The 24916-nt window shown below is 53.7% G+C and overlaps 1 protein-coding gene across 1 annotated transcript in view; it reads right to left on the reverse strand.

Annotated features, from left to right (window-relative positions):
* Positions 1-9619: 9619 nt before the first annotated feature.
* The window catches only part of KCNK12 (potassium two pore domain channel subfamily K member 12), a 33360-nt gene continuing 18063 nt past the window's right edge, over positions 9620-24916 (reverse strand). The window contains exon 2 of the mRNA XM_084901012.1: positions 9620-11943. Within this exon, the coding sequence (XP_084757138.1) occupies positions 11033-11943 (911 nt within the window). The 3' untranslated portion in view covers positions 9620-11032. The remainder of the gene's footprint in view (positions 11944-24916) is intronic.

A 24916-nucleotide genomic window follows, 5' to 3' on the forward strand; every position in this document is an offset into this window, starting at 1 on the left:
AAGCCTGTTCCCTTCCTTGGTGTGAGAGGAATCTGAGGACAGGTGTGGCCACATTCTCAACAGACCTGTCCCGGAATGCTGTGTGCAGGTGGAGTCCAGGCCAGGGCTGGCTGGCCCTGCCTGTCTTGGCCCTTCTCCCCTTCCATGCCCCTCAGCCTTGCCCTCCCCACAGGCAGCAGACTCCACCCTTCCACATGCTTATTCCAGAGTGTAAAGGCTGAGGGCAGGCCTCAGAGGAGGAGGGAGAGGAGGCCTCACTGCGGGACCTGGGGCTGCCCAGGAGCACTGTTTGCCAGGCCTGACTTCAAGCTGATGTCACTGAGACAGGGCCGGGAGCCGGCCGGGAGCCAGCCGGCAGAGGGCATGGGAGCCCGGACTGCGTCCGTGGTGTGACTGCCCAGTGTGACTGGTCTGCCCTGCCAGAGCCTCCTGGTTCCAAAGCCTCTCCCCATCCTGGCCGTGAGCCTGTCCCTCACAGAATCCTGTGCAGGCCGTGGTGGGCTGATGCTCCATCAGCGGGCCCAGCGCTGGTGGAACAAGCTGCATGACTGCTCTGTCCCCTTTGAGGCGGGGCCTGGGAGCCTTTGACAAACCACAAAGCTGCTTACCTTTGTGCCCACCCCGACCCTCCCCACTAGCCCCCTTTCCCGTCCTCTCGAGGTACCAGTAAGACCTACTATTTCTTCCTGTCTCTTTGTCATAAACAGCCCTCTGCAGGGCTCTGTTATCAGCCATTTATTTGCTTGGCCACGTAAGTGGAAACCACAATATCTCCTTTCTCCCTGGTTGTTTACACCTCCAGTCACATTATGGAGAGAAATGTTTCTGTCAGTAAAACCATAGTAATCCTCCTCGTTTTTCTTCATATGGCCTTTAATAGTAGACATTATTATTTCACACATGTCATCTTCTGGGAATGGATTATTATAACCCAGTGGGGTTTTTTTTTTTTTTTTGGAGGGGGGGGGGATTCGGTTTTTATTTTAGAGAGAGAGGAAAGAAGAGTGTGTGTGGGGGGGAGAGACAGACATCAATAGGGAGATCAGTTGCTTCCTGTATGGCCCCCAACTGGGGATCCAACTCACAACCGAGATATGTGCCCTGACTGGAAATTGAACTGTGACCTTTTAGTGCGTAGGATAATGGTCCAACCAACTGAGCCACAGCAGCCAGGGCTATATGACCCTGTTTTACTTGTGTCCCTGTGGGGGCTCATTTGCTTACCTGGCGACTCTGGCAGGCCCAGGCAGACTGTGTACAGGGACCCTCAGGGGTCCTTGTGGCCTCCTACTAGGTACAAGGTGCCTGGTACACATCCCCAAGATGGAGGAAAGAGATCGCCCCTCCCGCCCAGCAGGGACTGACAAAGGCAGAGAGGAAACTCCCTGTGAGGTTGCAAGGACTGAAGGCACTTGCACTGGACCTTGGGATTCTGTGGGGAGAGGTCCTCTTGGGCATGACACTGTGTAGAGCCAGTGGACAGAGGATTTAGGAGCCAGGTGGACTAAGGCTACCTGGGGTTAGACCTTGAAGGACTTGAACTGAGCAATGGAGATGAACTGTTAGGAGAGAGGTAACCCACAAACCCTAGAGTGTGGCATCTCTTTGCTGGTAGGGGTCAGGGCCATGTTCTCCTGGCTCTGACTGGGGTGGTGGGAAAAGCAGAGACTCTTTGCCAGGGGTGCCAGCTGATCTGCTTCTAGTTCAGCTTTTCCCACATTCAACCAGGAGGCTGGGCGAGTGGCTTCTCTTCTCTGCCCAGGCTCCTCCTCTGTGACACAGGAGGGTCAGAGTAAACCGGGGCTGAGGGTGGCCCGTGCCAGCATCTCCCTTTCAGGAGACAGTGGCCGACCCAGGCTGCTTTCCTGTGTGGCTCTGAGCAGCGTGCCTGGTGGCTGAGCCCAAGCAGGGAATGAAAGGCCACTGATGCTTGGCTTGCTCCTCCTGTGGCCAGATGGCTTGGAGGGGGTGGGGGTGTTGTTTGCTCACATGAGGCTGCGGAGGGTGGGGCGTGGGGGAAGGGGGTGGATGCCTTAAGGGAAAGAGGTTGAAGGGGACTGCCACATCCAGACAAGGCTGCCCCCTAAGACGTCTCTGGGCCCCAAAGCTTGATTCTGCCTCCAGTGCTTTTGCAACATTCTTGTTGACTCGTTTAGGATGAATAAAATTGCCAAAATAATAATTTCTCCCTTTTTCTTATTTTGGTTTTTAACCAATGGAAATGGAAACCCCTTATTAGGGAGGGTGGGGTGAGGATAGGCGAGCGGAGAAAGGCAAACGTTCCCAGGTTCTGAAATGGAGATGCTCTCTCTCAGGCCAGTAGAAATCTCCCTCCCGCCCTCTTGCTCTGGATGCTCCAAAGAGAAGCAAGGACGCTGAAACATGAAAGAGGCAGACAGACTGAGAGACACATGCGAATGTTGGGTATTTTGGTCAATAATATTAGAAGCTGGGGGTGGGAGGCATAGCCCTGGTCACATAAATGTTAACTCAACAAATATTAAGCATTTGTTAGAAATGTATCAGGGGAAGACTAGAAATTTGTTTTTAAGGGAAGAGCTTTCATTCAGCTTCAGTTCCCTGATGTCAGAAGTCAATAAGATTGATCCAGGATGCCCTCAAATGGCCTCTTCTGTGGCCTTTAAAAAAAAATAAATAAATACATTGCCGAAACCGGTTTGGCTCAGTGGTAGAGCGTCTGCCTGCGGACTGAAAGGTTCCAGGTTCGATTCCGGTCAAGGGCATGTATCTCGGTTGTGGGCACATCCCCAGTGGGGGGTGTGCAAGAGGCAGCTGATCGATGACTCTCACTATATATGTATATTTTATTGATTTTTTTTTTTTACAGAGAGGAAGAGAGAGGGATAGAAAGTTAGAAACGTCGATGAGTGAGAAACATCGACCAGCTGCCTCTTGCACACCCCCCACCGGGGATGTGCCCGCAACCAACGTACATGCCCTTGACCGGAATCGAACCTGGAACCTTTCAGTCCGCAGACCGACGCTCTATCCACTGAGCCAAACCGGTTTCAGCTTCTGTGGTCTTTATCTGAGTAGTGTGATTCCCTCCTCCCTCTGCCAGGAGCCAAGGCTCTTCCCTCCCGCTCCGTCAGAAACGGGTCTCAGGAGAGGCTCCCCTGTCAGTCATGTACACGTTCGTGTGAATCTGTCACTGTGCTCTCTCCGGGGATGTCTACACTCCACCGGACTTTCCCATGAACAGGGCTCTTGCTGTAAAAGGCATTTCAGACCTTGAGGAGCAAGGAAGGAATTTGGGGGTGGGGGGGGTAAAGGAATCATGTTGGCCCAAATTTTTTCAGTTTCAACGTAACCTAACTCACCGCTTAGGCAAAGGTGGAAATTACTGGCTCACACTGGTAGGAAGAAAGCTGAGGAGGCTCCCAGATGTGGAGGAGGAACTGCAGGGGCCAAGCCTCAGTGGCCACAGCTGGCTCAGGCTGGCAGCGAGGCCTGCCTCTGCTTCCCTTTGCACAGTGGCCTCCCCCGTCTTCCTGCAGGCAGACGCCCCACGTGGCAGACGAGTACTGTGACCTGGGTATGGAAAGGTGGACTTAAACAATCTGATCCTGAGCAGTTTTAGGTGGAGGAGCAGAGAGGATGGGGTGTGGGTTAAAGAGGTCCATAAACTCTGGTGTTAATTGCCTGAGCACTTGGAATGTGGTTAGTGCAATTGAAGAGCTAACTTTTACATTTAATTTAAATTCACTTAAAATGAAATAACACTGTGCGTGGTCAGTGGCCGCTGCATTGAATAGCATAGCTGTAGAGACTGGACTTTATTTGCTTTAGAGCAGTGGTCGGCAAACTCATTAGTCCACAGAGCCAAATATCAACAGTACAACGACTGAAATTTCTTTTGAGAGCCACATTTTTTAAAATTAAACTTCTTCTAACGCCACTTCTTCAAAATAGATTCGCCCAGGCCGTGGTATTTTGTGGAAGAGCCGCACTCAAGGGGCCAAAGAGCATCATGTGGCTCTCCAGTCACGGTTTGCCGACCACTGCTTTAGAGGAAGCGGAGACCGAGGGCCGTAGAGACCTGCAGCTCACAAGGCCTTGCCCAGGGCTGGGTAGGTGTGTTGAGGCCGCAGCTTTCCACGGGAAGCTGGCCAGTCCTCAGCGGGACCCGTGTCCTTCCATCCTGCATCCAGATGGCGGTCCTGCTCAGCTCCATGCATGAGGAAGAACTGGCACAGATGGTGCACACCGGGTCAGGCGCTGGGCAGATATTTGCTGAAGGTGGTTCTTCAAAGGAACCCCATGGAACACTATTATTTCTCTTCCCCTCCCTCCTGAGCCTCAGAGTGAGAGTCCCGCCCCCCTGTTTTGCTCACATGGGGGAGGAGCCTCGATGAGAGGAAGAGATTTGCTCCAAGACCCGGAAGTGAGCAGAAGCGACCTCTCGTTGCGGAGCACTGGTTGCCTATGGTTAAGCCTTTAGAGATTCCACCAGCCCCTCCCGCGAGCACGTCCCTCAGAATGGAGAAGGAAGGGCCGGGAGTGTAATTGCTTTGCCCAGACGCCAGTTCTTACAGTCAGGGGAGCACTGTGCGGACTCCAGGCCTGTGGTTCTGCTCATGGTTCCCATCTCTGTCTCACATCCACTCCTTCTGCCTGACACTCCCTGCCCCACCAGCAGGCTCACTGGGGCTCCCTCTCCGCGTGGGCAGCCTACCTCTGAGAGCCTTCCCTGTCCACCCGGACGGGGTGGACAGCCCAGACGGCCTGTGACCTCCTGCCACACTCGGTGCCCTGTCGGCCTCTCATGAGTCTGCAGTTCAGGGACAGTGAGGACTGTGCTGTCTTTCTCACCCTGGCTCTCCGGCCTCTAGCACGGGGTGCCTGGCCCCCAATTAGACAAAAACTTAATCTCTCTGACAGAGGACAAAATGGGAGAAAAGTACCAAATTCCTAGGGTCGATAAGGGATAGCGAGATGAATATGCAAATCTCTTGTCCAAGGGCCTGACTGGGTAAACGGAAGTTCTTTTTTTTAATCTTCTCATTAGGAAAAGATCTTTTCACAGAAAGCTAACTGACTGTGGAAGGGAATGGGTTTGTGGTCCATCCAGGGATGCTGGCTGGGGCTCTAACCTGCCATAGGAATCACAAATCACGGGCCTTAGGACTTGAAAGGCAGGTAAGCCTTAGGTGACCAGACGTCCTGCTTTTGGCGGGACAGTCCCAGTTTTTAACAATTTGTCCAGTGTCCCGCGGTTTTAAAAAAGTCCCGATTTTTGTCCGGGACATGGGACAAATTGTTAAAAATCGGGACTGTCCCGCCAAAAGCAGGACATCTGGTCACCTTACAAGCACCACTTCCTGCAGCCAAAACACCTGCCCGAGCTGATGACACAGCTGGGGCCTGAGTCCCAAAGGGAGAGGGGGCTGATGGGTGACCTGAGCCCAGACCCCTCTGCTGCCTGCCACAGCTGGCGGGAAGCAGGGGAATGGGGAGGTCTCTTTCCAGAAGGAGCGTAGGCCCATGTTTTACAAACTGCTGGGGGTGATTCATAGGAAGGTCATGAAATCAATTAAGTACCTTTGACGAGCGTTAAGAAGACCAAAGACCAGCGTGGATGTGACTGCAGTTGAATGAAACTCTTTGGGTTGGAGGAGGCCAGATCGTGATTTTGCAGATCGAGGTGGGTAGGGTCAGGACTTGTGTGACCTGCCAATTACTTCTCATCTCCAAGGCAACCTGAAGGAAAAGGATGATGGCCTGGGAGGGGGCTGTGGAGGGGAGCGAGAGCCTCGGAGGAACATGCACTATTGGGCACTGCTCTAATGGGGATGAAGGTGGGGCCAATAAGGACAGGTCTGCAAAGGCATTGTGGGCGGCCTTCTTCCCTGCTGGGCCTGCACAAAGGCTCCCCTGCAGAGTGACAGGGGCTGCCTGGCCCCTTGTTGACATGGAATCCCTCTAACAATGGTGACTCTGCATTTATGGAGCAGTTTGTAATTTTCACACTTCCCAGCCTCCCATTTACTTTTCATAAGACTCCCGAGGGACAGCCAGGCGCAGGACTAGAAGCTCAGTGACAGCCAGGCGCAGGACTAGAGACCAGACGTTCGAACTTCTGCAGGAGAGCTCTTTCCACACCACAGGGGGTGAGTGCTCTGTGTTCAGGTGTAGGTTCAAGACCTCGGGTGACCATTACAATCACCTTGGCAGCTTCCCCCAAATTTCAGTGCCTGCCTGTGCTCCTCCTCGTGCCATTGAAATCGGAATCTCAGGATGGGGGATGGGCATCAGTATCGTTAAGCTGCCTTTGGGAAGACCAGCGCACAGCCAGAGCTGGGAACCAGGGCCACATCCTCCAACTCCCCCAGCTCATTTCCTGGGCACCCCTGCCTTCTTTCCCGCTCCGGCTCTCCGATACTGGCCTTGGCCCATCTGCCCAATCTGCCTGCAAGGTTCATTGCTGCCCTCAACCAACCCCTCCGGGAGCTGCCACCCAAGCCCAATGCTCCAGACAGAAGTCCCCTGGGCCCGAGAGGAGGTGTGAGCAGGGAGCTGGGAGGCAGGTGGCTCTGACAGACAGAAAGCAAACAGCTCAAGGGGTGGCAGGCTACATTTTATTCATCGTTAATTCAGACACCCTTCGAGCCCTCTCTCGGAGCGCTGCTCAGAAAAATAAATGTATTGTTTAAGAAACCCCGCAGGCCTGCGCCGCATGCTCTACCCACCCCTCCTGAGAGAACATGAAGCATAGAAAATAATCTGTAAAGCCGTGGGGAGCTTCCCTACGGAGGGGAAGGGGAGGGAAGGAGGCTAGAAGAAAGGGGAAGAGGGCTTGGGCCAGGTGAGGGCAGAAATCTCATAGCTTCCCAAAGCAGAGACCAGACCGGCTGGGCGGGGCCGAGACGCTGCGGGAGCCTGGAGGTGCGGGCCAAGCTGCTCCAGGGGCAGGAGTCCAGGCCCGAGTCCACGAGTCCACGAGTCCACGCTGGGCTCAGCAGCTCTCCACCCGCCCCACCCCAGGGGATGGAGCGAGCGCGTTATATAACCACCGCCACAGAGGCCCGGCAGCCTCCGCTGGCCTCAGCAGTGCCTGCCCGCAGCAATCTGTCCGGCGGTGCTTTCCAGACTGCGTGCCTGTGGAGTTGTGCTTTTTGTTGGTTAAGAAAGTAAGAAGTTACAGTAAGATGAAACCACCTGGCCCACAGCCCTCTGTGGGCTGCCCTCAGCCTCGGTTCCCCAGAACCTTGGGGCTCCTTTGGCCGTGAGCACTCAGTCTCCCCTCACCCCAAAGCTCACAGGCATGGGCCCCAGCCAGGGGGCCTGACCGGATGGGGGTGGGGGCAGGAGCCTGGGCAAATTCAGCAGCTATTTGCCAGGGCTTGGCTTGGTTTGGGCGCTCATGGCTTCTGTGTAAAACACAAACTCATGCAACGTGTGTGTGGAACTCCTCCCTAGGCAGAGAAGAATTTTCCAGGCTCTAGTAGATCTCTGGGGAGTTAAAAATGAGAAATCCTTCTTAAAGTGACACAGACTAGGATGTTTCCTTGGGGAATGAAGCTAGTCGCTCTTTGTAAGGCTGGTGTGTGTGTGTGTGTGTGTGTGTGTGTGTGTGTGTGTGTGTGTTACTGTGACGTGTGAGGCTCCTGGCAAATGCTCAGGACTGTCAGGCATTGTCCGCTGCCTGAGACCTCTGCCTCCTTCACAGGCCAGGAGGCTCCAGCTTCAGTCAAAGGACCTAAGGGCCTGACCTTCCGGCCTTATTAGCAAGCAAGGGCCCCGTGGGTGAGCCGTCTGAGGTCAGAAGACCCGGCTATTCACCAAGACCCTCTGAGTGGCCACAGAGGGTGGCAAGGACCCTTTAAGAGCTCATGCCATCTTTGCCCTCAGCCTAGCATCCCAGCATCGGAGGCAGGGAGTGTGGGCCTACGGTTAGGAAGTGGCTCCTGGTACTGCAGTGAGCAGAGATCGCTTTGTGTCAAACCGGAGACCCCACATGGTGGGAGAGGCCACAGCGTCTAAGAAAGTGAAGTGCTCTCTTACCCTGAGGTTCTGAAGAACCTGCACCCAGGAAGGGGGTCCCTGCCAATGACGGGGAGGCCCCACTCCGGAGGTCTCTGGTTTTCAGTGCCCACCCTTAAGCTGGGTGTCAGACAATCCCTTTAGGTGTGGTCTCAGCTCCATGAATCCCCCTGAACTTGGGAGCCCGGCTTTTCCCAGGAAGCATTTCCTGGCACCTGGGGAGCCTTTTGGCCTGAGGTGACGGGCAGTGATGTCCTGAGATTCGGGCAGAAGACACACCTGCCCCTGGATCCTGAGCTACCACTGCACGTTGGCTGGTTGGTATTCTTCTGGAGGCGGCTGGGAGGGAAGGGTTATCCCCGGCCCCCTCAAACCTACGGTTCCTTCAGAAGCTTGCCCAAGCTGCCCACAGGGGCCTCCTTTCAAAGGCCAAGTGTCGGAAAAGAAGTGAGAACAGCGGAGGCAGAGGCATACGCATCTTAGGGTAGACGTCAGGAGGCACGGCTGACAGAGAAGACTGCCAACAGGGCTTCCGAGTGTTGTTCTCTGGAGGCAGGTCCCGTTCCCTCCTGTGGGGACGGGATCCTGCACAGTCCTGTGTGTGGTCCCTGGGGTCGCCTGGGCACCTCTTGGGCCTGTCTGCCTCAGAGAGCCGTGCCCGCTGGGTCTCCGGCCCCCCGTGCTGTTCCTGGGGCTCCCTCCCTCTGGGTTGGCTGCTGTTTGCCAGCTATTAAGACCTCACCATCTAGATGCCTCTACCATGGGGATCTATCTCTGCTTCCCTTTCTGGATGGCTCAGATCCCCGACTTATTTCTCGTTGCCTAGGTGACACGTCTAATTGGATGCTTTTTAATCTTTTCCTTCCTTTAAGGGATGAATCCGACACTTTATTTCTAGGCCCCGTGAGAGGGCCCTGCCCTGGGAACGTGTGCCCGAGGGTACGGTCCCTCCTGTGTGACCACACTGTCACTCGGACTCCGGGCGGTGTGTGTGTGTGTGTGTGTGTGTGGGGATGCTCAGGAGCTTGCTGGACAGTCACCAGTGGATCCTGGAAGCATGGCTCTCTGGAAGCCTGCCCTTTAGAAGTTAGCAACACTGACCTCTCTCCTGGCCACTCTGCCTCCTTGGCTACGTCCCCTGTTTAGGGCCTGTGTTTAAAAACCTATTTCAGCCCAAATTAGAAGTTACCCGAAGTAGCCGGAGCATCATTTTTCCCCTTCTGGCATGAACGAGAAGGGAAAAGGGGAGGCTGACATTCAAGTGTGACTCTTAATAGTGTATGTGCATGCGTGCGTGTGTGTGTGTGTGTGTGTGTGTGTGTGTGTGTGTGTTCCAGACACATATGCTTTCCTCACTGCCAGGGAGGGAGGTTTCACAGCTTTCAGTGCTTCTCGGGCAGACAGTGGTGTGAGGCGTCTGGTACTGTCTAAGACTTCCTGCCAGAAGCTGTCTATGTGTGTTGCTGGGTCATACCATGTCTGACTAAACGCTGGCATTTGTCCTTGGGATCATCCTCTTTCCAGATGAGAAACATGAGCCGAAGGTTTTGTTCCTTCATTGTCCAAGACACGCCCCCCCGCGCCCCCCCCCCCCCCTGCTGCTGCCCTGCTTCCTTTCAACAAAGGAGGGGGATCTGGTCCTCCTCCAGGTCAGTGACCCCCGTGTGGCAGAGGGAGCATCTGGGAGAACCTGTCCCTCAGCTTGAGGATCATCCAGAGCCAAACCGGAATCCTCAGATGGTTTCCATCGGCCTGCTCCCCAGCTCCCTCCCTCTCGGCTTCCTCCACCTCCAGTGCGTACTCTGTGGGGGAAGCACATTCACTCGATTATCTGTGGGGGCCACATAGGGTTCAGAATGGCATGTGCCCCCCAAAACATGATGAGCTCCGAAGCCCAGTTCTCTGACGTGTGTGAAATGGCTGCTTTGGGTTCCTGGCAGAGCCCTATTCGTCAGAGCAGGAGGGTGGGCTGGGGCTGTGCTCTGCACCCTCAGGCTCTCTCTGAAGGGGAAAAATGTGGAAGTGATCAGAGTTAAGGAGAAAAAAGAACCCGCACTAACAAAGCAGAGCCTTGTCTGAGAAGACACACATCCCTGGTTAAGGATGAGAAGCGATCTGGGGGGTGGTGCTAGTGAGAGAAAGGAGGGTTGGGGGGTTCAGAGCTACCCGTGGAGCCTCTGAGATCAGGCAGGCGACACAGAGCGGGGCTCCTGCAGCCCAGAGCTCCCCTCTGGCAGGCCACCCAGGTTTCCTTCATTTACAAGGAGCTGCCCTGGGTACTGTGCTCAGTGGAATAGAGGCTGAGAAAGGCCAGCTAAGCCCCTTACCATCGCCATTTCCAAATCTTGGAAACGCCCCGTCTCAGAGTCGGTGCTTGTTTCATCTCATTGCGTAATACTACACCACTTGTGTGTGTAGCGGCTGTGCTATATATATGCACCAGGAGGTAACAGATGGCCCTCCCCACCCCCATCTGTCAAAACTGTGACTATCTCACTTCTGACGACCAGAAGGAAGCTGCTAGGCTGGGCCAGGATTCTAAATGCTGCGGAGGTAACTCGGAGCCACGTGAAGTCGCACCATATGTTTTGGGGTTGCCGGCTGCTTATGCCCATGGGGACGGACCGGGTTGAATGCCAGCCTGCACCACCCAGGGACCGGCACTCTCTCCTGGCTGCAGTCTGCATCGCGTGAGGGACTGCGTGCCACTTTCTCTCTCCCCGAGGAGAATCTGCTGGGGGCCACCACGGTTCTCCAAGAAGAGGGGACCCACCAGAGAAAACAGGTTTCCCCCACAACCTGCCCCTGATCACATCAGGCTTGTCCAAGTAGTATATCTTTAAAAAAAAATTTTTTTTTTTTTGGTTTTATTTTATTGGATAAAGATTAAGAAAGCGCCAGCGTCTGAGAGAAGGAGAGCAAACCACGCCTGGTGGCATGCCAGCCAACCTGGGGATCCCTGGTGCACGCGGCGAGGCGGGCAGGCAGGCGGGCAGGCCGTCGGCGGTCGGTCGGGCGGTCGGGGGGTCTACCTGGAGGCACTGGTCTCGGCCAGGCGGTTGTTCATGATGCCCAGCGCGCCCACGCCGCCCGAGAAGCCGTTCTGGCGCGTGTGGGCACACACGCCGCGCGGGTAGCCGTTGGCCGTCTCGGACAGCTGCTTCTGCAGCAGCGCCAGCGACACCTTGTTGGAGGCGGTGAGGTCGCGCATGGAGATGAGCTCCCCGGACAGGCGGCGGCCCTCGGCGTCGCTGTCACAGGCCGCGGCCGCGGGGTCCACGCCCAGCGCGGTCAGGCGGCGGCGCAGCCGGGAGCCCGGGGTGATGGCGTTGCGCCGGGCCAGGGGCGCGCCGGGCGCCGCCGGGCAGCAGCGCGCGCAGCAGCGGCAGCTCAGCTTGCGCAGCATCCAGTTGAGCACCTGCTTGATGAGGATGGAGATGACGTTGAAGAGCGAGTAGATGCAGCACACGCCGAGCAGGATGAAGAGGAAGTTGCCGAGGCGGTACAGCCCCTGGTTCCTGTAGGCGGCGCGCTGGCTGCTCACCAGGTCCCCGAAGCCGATGGTGCTGAAGGTGACGAAGCAGAAGTAGAGCGAGTCCACGTAGTCCCAGCCCTCCACGCTGGCGTACATGGCCGAGGCGCAGCACGACAGCAGCACGGCGAACAGGCCCAGGATCAGCAGCACGTGGTACACCGACGGCTTCCAGCCCGCCAGGCCCTCGGCCTCCGAGAGCGCCGAGCCGCGGCCGAAGGCGCCGGGCAGCAGGCCGCTGCGGCGCAGCTGGTGCTCCCGGCAGGCGCGCATGATGAAGGCCAGCAGCGAGATGATGCGCTCCAGGAAGAGGTTGAAGAACAGGATGGTCCCAGCGCAGCCGAACAGTCCGTAGGCGATGAGGAAGGCCTTCCCACCCACGGTGGCGGGCGTGGTCATGCCGAAACCTGTGGAGACAGGGCAAGGGTCAGGCGCGGTGTGTGTATGCAGGGGATGACGTGGCTCCTGTCTGGAGTGGTGTCATCACTCAAGTGGAGGGGAATCAGGATGGAGACATTTCTCTCCCTTAGGGGCACTAGATAGACACTGTTTCTGATCGTGGCAGACCATAAACGGTTGGAGGAGGAGACGTGGCCCCTCCTGTTGGGGGACCTGTAAAGCAAAATGGGTGAGGCAAGATGGACACTAGGAGGGACCCATCAGGACACAACAGAAACCACGGCACAGGTGCAAACCACCGAGATGCCGCGCAGCAAGTGTCACTTGCTCTTCCGCTCCTCCAGTCACCTGGGCACACCTGGGCTTATTAGGATAGAGTTCCATAAAGGCTTCCTTTTGTATGGGGTTTCTGGGGACCAGGTTGTGTGTGTTCAGCCCAGGTAGCTGTATTTGATGGCCTCTGAAAAGGGGTTTATGAAACTGACAAGAGGATTGTTTGAGAAGAAGGCCACAATCTTCACAGAGTAAACATGGCTGCCATTGAGCATCAGCTTCTTCCCACCCAAGGACCACATCGTCCTTGCGCACACTTGCCAAGGGGACGGTTTTGGCCCAATGTGCCTGCTGTGCTGTGTGTGTCTGGGGTCGCGTTTGTCTCAGCAGGGCTGTTGTGGGCCTGGGCAGCTGCTGCTTTGCTTTGAGCTCTTAGAATTAAGTCTTAACTTACCCACTTATTCAAAGCACAGTCTTGAGAGGAGATTCTTAAATCAGTTGATTTCTGCAGAAGGTTCTACCCGTGCCATGCAGGGCAGCACAGAGTGGCAGCTCTGTCCTCGGAACCTGAGCTCTCAGCCTGCGGCTGGCTGAGGTCTCGTTGTGGGACTCATGGCTGCCTGACTCTGGGTACAGGAGGGGGTTTAATCTCTTTATAGGAAGAGTTGCTGCTCTTGGAGTCTGAGCTGAAAATGAATCATCTGTCTGAGTAGCACTATAGCACCTTTCCACACCTCTACAGTGAAGGTCAGGGGTTAATTCATACCCAGTATGCTGCCAGTAGGGTGGGGTGAGCCCCAGGAAGTGTGTGTGTGTATGGGATGTGTGTGTGTGTGTGTGTGTGTAGAGTTTTGTCTCCCTGGGCTTACTAGGTCCTTAAAAGGGTCTGAGAAAATATTTTTTTCAGAGAAATTCCTTAAACATGTGTGTTAATCATCTTCAGATTCCCTGGAGGAAATGCCCATTTGCCTGACCGTGGTCTTGATCTTATGCCTAATGGACTCAAGTTAAGAGAAAATCTTATGATCACGACCCTCACGTCGAGGAAGATGGATTATATCCCTACACTTAGAATTTAGCCACAAGAGAATGAAAAACCAGGAATTTGATAGAGGAATTTTGCTCGTCTTTAAAGCCAAATTCAAGTTCTTATGTTCATTTAAAAAAAAAAAATCACCTCTGATTTACTTCTTATCTGCACGTTTGCTTTCAACAGTTTTAGTTACTCATGGTCAGCCATGGTCTGAAAATATTAAATGGAAAATCCCACAAATAAAAAATTCATACGTTTTAAATCATCCACCCATTCCGAGCAATGTGGTGCCATCTCATGCCATCCTGCCTAGGACATGAATCCTCCCTTTTCACAACATATCCACTCTGTATGTGCTTCCCACCCATTAGCCACTTAAATAGCCAGCTTGGTTATCACATCAACCAGTACTGCATGAGCGTCTGTCCTCCTAGATGTCCCTGAGTGATGGAACCAGAATGCGACCTGTTTCTCCACCCTCTGTTCTCCTTCTCTACCGAGGTAGGACCTTTACATGGCAGCACCACCAGATATGCAGCTGGAAGATCAACTGCCACCCATTCACTCATTCCTCATCAGACATGAACTGGTGACAGTTTGGCAGGCCTCATACGAGGCTCAGGGATATGGTGGAAAACCAGACAGATGCAGTCCCTACCCTCACAGAGTCTCTGGGCTGCCTTCTTAGAGGTTTTGTACAGATGCTCACCCTTCTGCTGCCAGCAGCTCATCCCTGAGCCAGGACACAGCTTTTCCCTGCTGCCCCCGCAGAGAGGCTGGGCCAGAACTTGTCCTGGGGTCTGTCTCCTCATGGTTGTGACTGCAGGCCTAACATGATGTCAAATGCTTGATTGGCTGTGAGTGTGGCCCTGTCTGCCCAGAAGTGGACAGGCAGATCACAGGGTTCTCTGACAACACAGAGGGCACCCGATGCAAACATCCCTCGCACTGGCCCAATCCCTGAGGTCTGAGCTCTGGGGAAGCTGAGGCCCTGGGGTCAGGCTTCCGGCTGAGGGCAGTGGGGGCCCTGCCTGGGCTGCCGCTTCCCAGAGTGAAGGAGCGGTCCCCCGAGCTCTGACAATCTGTGGGAGCGAGGCTGGCTCTGGAGAGGGGCCTTGGAGCTTTAGGCAGAGAAAAGACAAACCCAGCCATCCCAAGAACCCCTCCTTCCCCAATCACACCCTGCAGAGGCGTAATCTGTCCCCGGGTTTGCACCGAGCCTGCTATTTTGTTTATGCGACAATTGATGTGCCATCCCCGTTTGCAAAGAGCAGACACTTGGGGGCTTTATTGTGCTACTTTGACAAAAGCTGTGAAGCTCATTCCCACAGCCTGTCTGGTGCCGCCTTCGCAAATGGGGCCCTCGTGACAGGGCCTCCGGAGTTCAGCTCAAGGAATCTGGAATTGAGACGGGGAGGCCAGCTCTGATCTGTTTTGGTGGCTCTAGGTGAAGCCTCTTTGCCAGATGCTGGACACGTCAAATCCCTCCAGCCATTCTGTGAGGGAAGCATCATCAACCCAACAATGTATATAGGCCAGGACATGGGCCACGGGAGTTGAGGGGACTCGCCCACATTACAGCTTGTAAGTGGCTGAGCTGACCCCAGAGCCCTTCCCACTGTGCTGGAAGACGAGAAATCTTGGCTCACCACCTCAGGCACCTTGTCCTGTTGGTTCTGTAGTACCAACTCCGAGGAGGAGAAATATAATTGACAGTCCAATCCAGGGAACTTCATGGATATCAATGCATTTCATCCTTTGAGAGTAAAAGACCCTACTAATAATTACCCCCAGAGTAGCATGTATAAACGAGGGCTGTTCCAAACAACTGGAATGCATGATTAAAATGCAAATTTTGCCCTAGCCACGTGGTTGGCAAACTGCAGCTCTCTAGCTACATGCGGCTCTTTGGCCCCTTGAGTGTGGCTCTTCCACAAAATATCACGGCCTGGGCAAGTCTATTTTGAAGACGTGGCGTTAGAAGAAGTTTAAGTTTAAAAATTTTGGCTCTCAAAAGAAATTTCAATCGTTGCACCGTTGAAATTTGCCTCTATTGACTGAGTTTGCCGACCACTGCTCTAGCCGGTTTGGATAGAGCATCAGCCTATGGACCAAAGGGTCCCGGGTTCAATTCCAGTCAAGGGCAGATACCTTGGTTGCAGGCTCTTTCCTGGGCCAAGACCCTGGTCGGGGCTTGTGCAGGAGGCAACCAATCAATGTGTTTCTCTCACATCAATGTTTCTCTGTCTTTCCCTTTCTCTTCCACTCTCCCTAAAAACCAATGGGAAAATATCCTCAGGTGAGGATTAACACACACACACACACACACACACACACACACACCCTGCCCCCGGCCATGCAGATTTCAAGGCAGGTCCCACGCCAGAGGTATATTTAGGAGATCAGGAGAGGGGCCCAGGAATCTGCATCTAGCAAATGTCCCCTAATGATTCTGATGCAAATGGGCTAAAGTGCTTACTTTAAAAAACAATGTTATAAGGTATCCCCAGTGTCCCTTCTGATTGGAATCTGCCCAATTTCAAATACTCTGATTGAAATTTCTGTTCCTAATTTCAGATTTATTGAGATACTAGAGGCCCTATGCATGAAATTCCTGCAAGAGTAGGCTTTTGCAGCCCCGGCTGCCTTGGCCCTCGCAGCCCTGGCTTCATCTAGATTCTAGATTCTAGAAGGTCATCCGGAAGGATGTCCAAACGGTCTTTCCACTGTTTGGCCGTTCGGTCTATTTGCATATTACACTTTTATTAATTATCAACAGTTGACATAAAATGGTAAGCTATTGAAAGTATACTTCACGATGCTTTGTTGATCTCTCCTGACTGGCTAGAGGAGGGATTAGCAGCCTCACTTTAATAATCAAGCAGCCTGAATCTCACACCCAAGGCCAGGTCAGCAGCCCCTCCCTCTCCACTCAGGGAACAGAGGGAGCTGTGGGTGGGCTGTGGGGAGGAGGGTGGAGGGTGGGGCTGCTGCCAGGCTGCTCTGTGGCTGGAGCTCAGACACTGACTCTCGAGGAGAAAAAGGGAGGCTTCTGGCCATGCTCCATGGAGGAGGGCTGGACCTGCGAGGACACTGGGCCAGAGAGCTTCCCTAGGACCTTCAGGCCACCCTTATCCACGTCACTTTCCTGGGAGGACAACCAGCTTGGAGAAATCCAGAACCTTTGGGGAGAAGAGGGGCAGGAAGGATGGCTGGGAAAAGTCGTTAAAGCATTCAGTGAGGAGTGGACATGTGGAGGGGGTAATATAATAGGAGCTGACAGTGTTGAGCGCTCACTATGTCCAGGCACTTTGCCAAGGCTTCCTGTATACCCATGCATTCCATCCTCCCAGCTCTGCGGCACTCACTCATTCTAAGCCCCAGCTTTCCCCCCTGAATTTTAACACCCCTGAAATCGGGATGGATCTTGCAAATCGATGACCTGCCAGTTTTATTTGATAGCATTTTAAATTCTTAACGGTGTGTAGTAGTGGTACATTTGTAATTGATCGAGTCTTAGATTTGACGAATGACACTGAGAACGATTATCATCCCCAATGGTGAGATTAATTAAACAAAGTCATTTAGAAGATAAAGAGAGGTTAAATAACTTGTCCGGATCATAGAACAAGCAAAGTGGCAGAGCCCAGATTTAAAAGCAGAGGAAGAAGCTTGCGATGTGAGAAGTCAAACGCACAAGAATTTGGGAGAAAAAGAAACAGGTTGCCTCTGGCTGGTACAGTGGTTTTCACTCCGGCTGCACAAACAGAATCACCTGGGAAATAAAACTATCCCCAAGGCCCAGGTGCACCAGACCAGCCTCTTCGTACAGTGACTGGGAGAGACGGAGAGGAGAAGGTACTTGTATTCAGGCCCTTCTGAGGTTGGGTGGTGGTTTGAGAAAGGCACACCCCACTGGGAGAATGCACAGGGCTGCTGTGTGTGGGGTTCAGCATGGCTGGTCCCCACGGGCAGCTCGGGGCCTGCCCCACAGACAGAGTGCAGTCACCCCTGCCGATGAGCCTGTGCAAGAAGGAAAAGGACGAGGCTGAGGGACTTCCCTCCACCTTGTCCTGGGGCTGAACCTGAGCTTCGTGGGAGCGACAGCTTCCCCTCCAGGAGAGTCTCCGGCTCCTGAGCCTGGCATCTGGCTAATGCTCTGCCCTCCAGACACTGACAACCACTGAGACCTCCGGCCGCAGAAGCCACGCTCTGCAAGTCTCCGTTCCCGCCGCCTGGGGAGGGCGGCGTCTCCTCCTCCTTGCTGGGAGAGGGGAGAGCAGAGGAGGCTGGGAGCAGGGGCTGCGGCCCCACCCTCTGGCGCCTCCATGGGAACATGCTACTTCTCCCTCTGAGAAAGGCCTGATGACCGGCCGCCTCAGAGGGTTGTCGTGAGGAGTAAATAAGGAGCTGGTCTCCCGCTGCTTCCCCCAGTGCCTGGGCCATGCTCATTACACATTCAATCAGGAAACTCCACGTGCGAGGCGTGGCCTTTGCCCCGCAGCTGAAGTGCATCAGGATGTTGCCTGATAAGAGACACAGACAGGCCCAGACTGGGATTTTTGGATGACAAGGAAAAACTCCCTCAAGACAGACTCTGTCACTGGCTTGCTGTCCTTTCACCTCCCTGGGCCTCCGCTTCCTCAGTGGTTCCAGGTGAGTTGCAACATCCCCTCTGGGTTTGCCCTGAGCCGGGGGACAGGCCCCCCTAGAGGGAGGCACCACCTTCTCCGGTCCCCAAACTGAGGTGGCAGCAGACGGGGTGCTAGCCAATGGCACTCTGTGGGAAAGTTGGGGCCGGGCTGCTCTGTTGGTTGGTGCGTGTGGGTTGGTCTAAGGTGCACACTGGATGGACAGACACCTCCCCTGGGTCACATGCATGGTTTCCTTGGCTCCTGAGCCGGTGTGGGGCTGGGCTCTGCTGGATGCTCTGTGACTCAGGCCCAAGAGGCAGTGACCAGCAAGGTCATGGAGGGAGCAGGCCCTCCCCATTTTCCTGTTTGCTTCTGGCTTGCTTGGCAGGGCCTTTGGGAGGATGGTCTCTGTTTGAGGAGGGCCGGTGGGGGTGGCTGAGGGGGCAGGGATCTGGGAGATGGAAGCCCACAGGCTGCAGGCGGGTGAGTTTTTGCATCAGAAACGTTTGGGTAAACCGTGAGCCATGGGCAAGGGGTCCTGAGAGTTGCCTGTGGGCCTTGGCACGGCATTCCTCACCAGAGGGGTGACTTGGTCCGGCCCCGAGACTCTGTGCTTTCATCTGTGTGATTAAGGCTTTCTCTCCTCCCCACAAATCACCCAGCAAAATGAGTTACTGAAAGCTGGGTAACCGCTCCTCCCGAGCGACCTCCAGGGAGCAGCTGTCAAGCCCCGGGAGCTGGAGCTGGCGGGAAGGTGACTCACTCACAGAGCCCAGCCTTGCCCTGTCCTCCTCCCTCGGATCTGCCCCTGTCTCTCTGTGACTAATTCAGAAGTGAGATCACTGCCCCCTTCTCTCCCCCCGGCCCCCACTCACCGCCCCTCACAAAAAGAGCAGAGCCCTGGCCTCAGCCCAGAACTGTGGTAGGAGATTAAATCCATGGCCAGGGCGGGCGCTCTGTGCCAGGCGCTGTGGGCGATGTGGGCAGCAGGACAGGCAGAGCCCTGGCCTGCACAGCCCGGTGCCCAGCAGACGTGCACCACGCACGGTCTCTCCTCCACGCCCGTGCACCTGCCATTCCCACCCTTCACGGTCTGCGACAGCTTTACACCCTCCCCTCCTCTCTGCAAGGACACCCCCCCAGCAGCACGGCCATTCAGTCACGAGCTGCTTGAGGTGGCTGGGTCCAGCGACGACTGTCCCCGAGCACCATGGAAGCCTTTGCTGTGCTGTCAGTAAGGACCCAGCCCTGGCCTCAGATGTCCTCTCAGCCTCTGTAATGCGGGCGCCCAGGGGAACAGCTGCTAAATCCCTGCCAGCACTGGCAGTGTGTCTGGTGGTCATCACCACGCACTGGACCAGAAACTTGGTTCCATCTTTTCTTTAATGAATTCGCCTAACCTATTCCCGAGGCCTGCCCTGTGCCAGGAAAGGGCTGGGGAAGGAACACGGTCATGTGTGATAGTGTCTATGCCCTGCAGCCAAATAGCACACATAAAGTTGAATAAAATGGGGTGTACTGCCCTAGCCAGTTTGGCTCAATGGATAGAGCATTGGCCCATGGACTAAAGGGTCCCAGGTTCGATTCCGGTTAAGGGCACATACGTCAGTTGCAGGCTCAAAACCAATCGGTGTGTCTCTCTCGCATCACTGTTTCTCTCTCTCTCTCTCTCTCTCTCTCTCTCTCTCTCTCTCTCTCTCTCTCTCTCTCTCCCTTCCCTTCCACTCTCTCTAAAAATCAATGGAAAAATATCCTCGGGTGAGGATTAACAAAACAAACAATTGAGTGAATGGATTCACTGCGACAAGGGAGCCGGGGCACCTCGGGCAGCAGAAAGGACTTAGTCGGAATTTGGGCTGGAGGGAGGCCACGCTGGGGAGGGCTCAAGGAAGCACGGCTGTGCTGTGGCTTGGTCGCTGCCAGGGAGCAGGGTATTTCTGGGATTGGGCCTCTTGGAATTTCTTGCTGAGGAGGCAGGAATAACGACGCCAGGCCAAAGCTGTGATTGGAGAGGAAACAGCAGTCACTCATCTTAACCAAAGAGGGGTGCTGGGTCATTTTTGTGCATGGTTTGGAAAACGCTCTTCTTTGGTCTTTGTTCAGAGATGATCATGGGTGAGAGGTCTTGTTTCCCTCTCACTCGGCCCTGGTTGTAGAGGAGCGCTTCGGTCGGTGTGCCCTGCACTGGATGTGTCATGCCACCTCTGAGCCCCCACCCAGCTGTGAGTGCCAGGCCCGCTCCCTGCCCGCCGGGAGTGGTTCTGCACTCAGCATTCCAGCACAGCCTCTTACTGGATGCCACTGGTTATTGGCTTCTAAAGAAACTCCTTCCAATCTTCCACTTCATTTGGCTCTATCTGTGCAATGTGTGTGAACACACAGGTATTTAATTCATGGGTGGGGCATGCCTCTAGGTTGTGGAAATACAGGTGATTCCTACTTTAATTATCTTCTGTGTGTTTTCATAAATATTTCACACTTCCTGTGGTGCAAAACGGGGCAGTTACTACTTTTAAAACCAAAACTTCTCCCCCAACAAGCATTGTTATATATATTTTTTTAAGTTATAAATAAAAATGAATACGGCAAGGCCCCTGTTCTCAAGAGAATGATACCCTCTGAAAATGACAGCATAGGAGACACCGAGTGCCAGGGTTTGCCGGCTCCGTGGACACGCAGAGCCAAGATAGTGTGAGCAATTGCTAGAGGACTGTGTTCGGGCAGCTATACATTTCTTCTCATCAATTTTCGATTATTTTTTGGCTTCCGTAATTCGTCCCTCCCCCTTCTTTCTCCTGTTCACAGCATCTGTTGAATAACTGCTGTGTGCAGGCACTGTGCTAGGTCACTACCCTGACCTCTTAGAGCACACAGTTCAGCATATTCTAGTTTTATCACTTAAATCTGTTCACCTCCTTTGTGGAAGTAAGCCGGCTTTTGGCCACATGGAATAAGCAACAGCAATTTCTGGAAATCTTCAAGTTACCGTAGTCCCACCAGATATACGGAGTCTCTTTCTCCAGGGTGGCCTTTAGAATGCAGACTGACCCTCCTTTGCCCAGGAAGGTCCTGACATGTGTCCGTCTGAAGGCAGAGGGATGGCCCCCAGGGCCTCTTGTTCGCCCAAATGTGTAAGCTGAAGCCCTAACCCTGCAGTAGCTCAGAACGTGCGTGTGGCTGCGAGAGCTTGCAAAGAGGTGATTAGGGTAAAACGAGGGCGTCAGTAGGCCCTGCCTATGCCTGGTGTCCTCATAAGAAGGGGAGATTAGGACACAGACACGCACAGAGGGAGGACCATGTGATGACACAGAGAGAAGACAGCCACCTACACGTCAAGGAGAGAGGCCTAAACACCCCGATCCTGCTGCCCCCTTGAGCTGGCACTTCTGGCCCCAGAATTGTGAGCCAGGAGCCTTCCGGGTGCTCGCCTTCGTGGCAGCCGAGCGAGCGGACTGACGTGCCTGAGCTCGGCTGCAGCAGCCATGTGCGAGCTGCCCCCTGCGCATCCTGTGTTTTACAGCAGCGGTGGCAGCAGGGAGCTCAGATGCAAAGCTTAGTTTCTGAGCCCTGATCAGGAGGCTGTGTTTATATTTATCCTGCTAACTGCAGGGGACTATTTATATGCAGAGAAATAACCTCCCAGGCAAGATGGGGGCAGCCAAGGAACCAGCTGCTTCCGCCAGACCTGCTGGGCTCCCCCAGCCAGGCTCACACGCTCAGGCCTTGCTCAGGCCCTGCTCAGGCCCCTGGTCCTCAGGTGGCCCCCCCTCAGGTGTCGCTGATGCCAGCTCTCCTCGCCGCCACTTCTTAGCACAGGGGACTGCCCAGAGCTGACTACTTTTCACAAGCTCTCCAGGATGTGCCCGGCCTCTGTACACGAGTCACAGTTCTAGTCTCACTCAGATCCAACACAATCCTGGGTACGGCATAGGTGCTCAAGAAACAGAACAAGCGGTGTTGGCTTTTTGTAAAGCACAGTAGTCTCCCCTCGTCCATGGCTTTGCTCAAGAAACAGAACAAGCGGTGTTGGCTTTTTGTAAAGCACAGTAGTCTCCCCTCGTCCATGGCTTTGCTTCCAATGGTGTCAGATACCCACGGTCAACCACAGTCTGAACATATTAAGCGGAACATTCCAGAAATAATAGGTACGTTTTAAATTACATGTACTTCTGAGTGGCACGATGAAATGTCATACCATCCTACACTCTGTCGGGCCCAGGACATGAACCAGCCCTCTGTCCGGCACATTCAGGCTGTCTGCGCGACCTGCCGGCTTTGTAGCCCTCTCGGTTACCAGGCGGACTGTCCTGGCATCAAGGGGCTTGTGTTCAAGGAACCCTCATTGTTCTTAATGGCCCTGAAGTACAAGGGTAGTGATGCTGGCAGTTCAGACCTGCCAAAGAGAAGCTGTGAAGTGCTTCCTTTAACTGAAAAAATACGTATGTATGTGTGTATGTGTGTATGTATGTATGTATGTATGTATGTATGTATGTGTGTATGTGTGTGTGTACATACGTATGGGAAAAATCATAGTGTGCATATGGTTTGGTACTGTCTGTTGCTTCAGGCATCCCCTGGGAGAGTTGGAACTTACCCCGCGTGATAAGGGGGCCTACTATAGTCTAGACTCAAAGGCAAAATCTCTGTAGTAGTTCTACTTAACTGGTGGAAATATGTGGGAGTTTTTTCTTTTCCTTCTTTGTGCTTCTTCCTTTTCAGGTGTTCTATAACGAGCAGATATTATTTGAATGAACGAAAGATGATTCCTTTTGTCATTGTTTGTGAGGGCCGGGTCTAACAGGCTGGTGGGGAGGAACATCAAAGGCAGAACGGAAGTGAAGAGGGAGGGCCAGGGAAGCCTGACCTGTCAGGGTGGGGTCTGCAGAGGGAGTGGCCCTGGGCTGCCACGTGGGCTTGGGCTGGGGGAGGGGAGAGGACAGGAAGGGGTGTTCTGGGTGGAGGGAGGCACTGCTGTTGCAAACACACCCACAGGGGCACGGTACCAGGTTCTGTTTGACTGGAGCTGAGGGTGCAGCAAAGGGGAGTGCTGACCACACTCTGGGGTGGAGGGTCTGGGGCCAGTTTGTAGAATCCTGGAGGAGACCAGGCAGGCTGCTGCCAGAGGATGGACCCTGTGGGAGGCCTGGATATAGCTGAGTGTCCTTCCCCAACTCAGGCATTTGAAACCTTTTATGTCTCTAAATTTCTCATCATCCAGACAGCGCCAACTATGCCATGGGGGTGGAGTGGGAGGGGGGTGGCATGCTCACTAGCTCTTCCAACTGAAAAAGCCCTTTAACTTCTCTTTGCCTCAGTTACCTCATATGTAAAGTAAGGATATAAATTGTACCTACATCCACAGAATGGTGAGAAGTAAACGAGAGAAAGTGTGTAAAGTGCTTCACACAGGGCTTTGACATGTGGGCCACTGGACCTGTGAGAGAACAAGGAACAGGATTTCTAAAGACAGGGGGTAAGGAGGAAGGGAGGAAAGGAAGGTGGTAGGCTAAAAATGCCTCGATTTCATGAAAATTCCTCTGCTCTCTTTGGAGGCCAGCTGGCTTTACCTACACGCTCTCTTGAGGAGGAACCCACCCCACACTCATCTCCCAGAGAAAGAGACCACTATGGACAGGGAAAAGCTTTAAAGGAAGCAGGAACTTAAGTGCTGTCCTGGTCAGTTTGGCTCAGTGGATAGAGCATTGGCCTGCAGACTGAAGGTCCCAGGTTCAAGTCTGATCAAAGGCAGATGCCTGGGTTGTGGGCTTGATCCCCAGTAGGAGGCATGCAGGAAGCAGCTAATCAATGTTTCTCTTTCATCATTGATGTTCCTATCTCTCTCTCCCTCTCCCTTCCTCTTTGAAATCAATTTGTGTGTGTGTGTGTGTGTGTGTGTGTGTGTGTGTGTGTGTGAACATAAGTGTCCCAGGAACATTCCTTCCCCCATTCTAAAACTTCCAATGGCTTTCCAGGGCCTTAGAGCTGTGGGGCCATGATAACGCGGACTCCTACAACTCTGCAATGATTGAAAAGGTGTCTGAATCCATTTGCTCACTGAACATTGTTCTCAGCCCTAATAACTTTCTCCTACATTCTTTGCCAGTAGTTTCCAAATATATGTAACTGTAAAACCATTAATGCATTTAAAAGTGGTCGTGAGTTGACTCAGAAGACTTTCTATCAATATGCATTTTCCCTATTAATGGGTACTGAAAGCATATGTAACTTCATATGGATTCTGTAAAAACATTTCTAGCATTACAGTGAGCCTCACATTTTAAAAGGTTGGTAGATTTCTGGTTCAAGATAATCCTCTAATCACCTGAATTCATCTGCTCTCCCTCTGAGTCCCTATGAAAACGATGCTAAAAGGACATAAATGTGTAAACCAGCAACAACACTGAGAACGGGGAGAGAGGTTTCCAGTGGATAAGGAATCTCAAGATGACTTGTGGAAGGTGGACAGCCAGGGAATGCGTGGTGAGTGATGAGGGGGGATGCAGCTCAGGGAAGGTGACAGCTGAGGAGGGGAAGGAGATGAAGTGCCCAGAGAACCGTGGGAAGCACCCACTGACCTCTAGAGAAACACGAGTCCACAGCCTCACCTATGCGCACTGGTCTTCTATTTTTAATTCTTAAATGGGAATGGACAGCCACAGTTCAGACATCTGGGGGAAGCCTGCCACCCTCCGTCTCCTGGTTCTCCTCCTCGCTTAGCCACTCTTTCCTCTTTCAGACACTAAGGCTCAGTCTTCAGATCTCTTCTCTTCTGGGTCCCCTGATCACTCCCTGGAATCAGGGGTTCAGCATGGCTGTACATTGGAGTTATCTGAAGAGTTTAACAAAACACTAATTTCTAAGCCCCACCACCAGGGAGTATGATGCGATTGGATTGTTGGAGGGTAGGGGGAGAGCAGCCTGGGCATTAAGACTTTTTAAAACTCTCCCGGTAATTTTAATATGCAGCCAGGGTTGAGAACCACTGTCCTAGCTGATCTTTGACAGGGCTTTAAATAACACTTAGGAGTGGTTCTCACCCCT

This window comes from Pipistrellus hanaki (assembly GCF_964339955.1).
Source record: "Pipistrellus hanaki genome assembly, chromosome: 12".
In the NCBI taxonomy this organism is placed as follows: domain Eukaryota; kingdom Metazoa; phylum Chordata; class Mammalia; order Chiroptera; family Vespertilionidae; genus Pipistrellus; species Pipistrellus hanaki.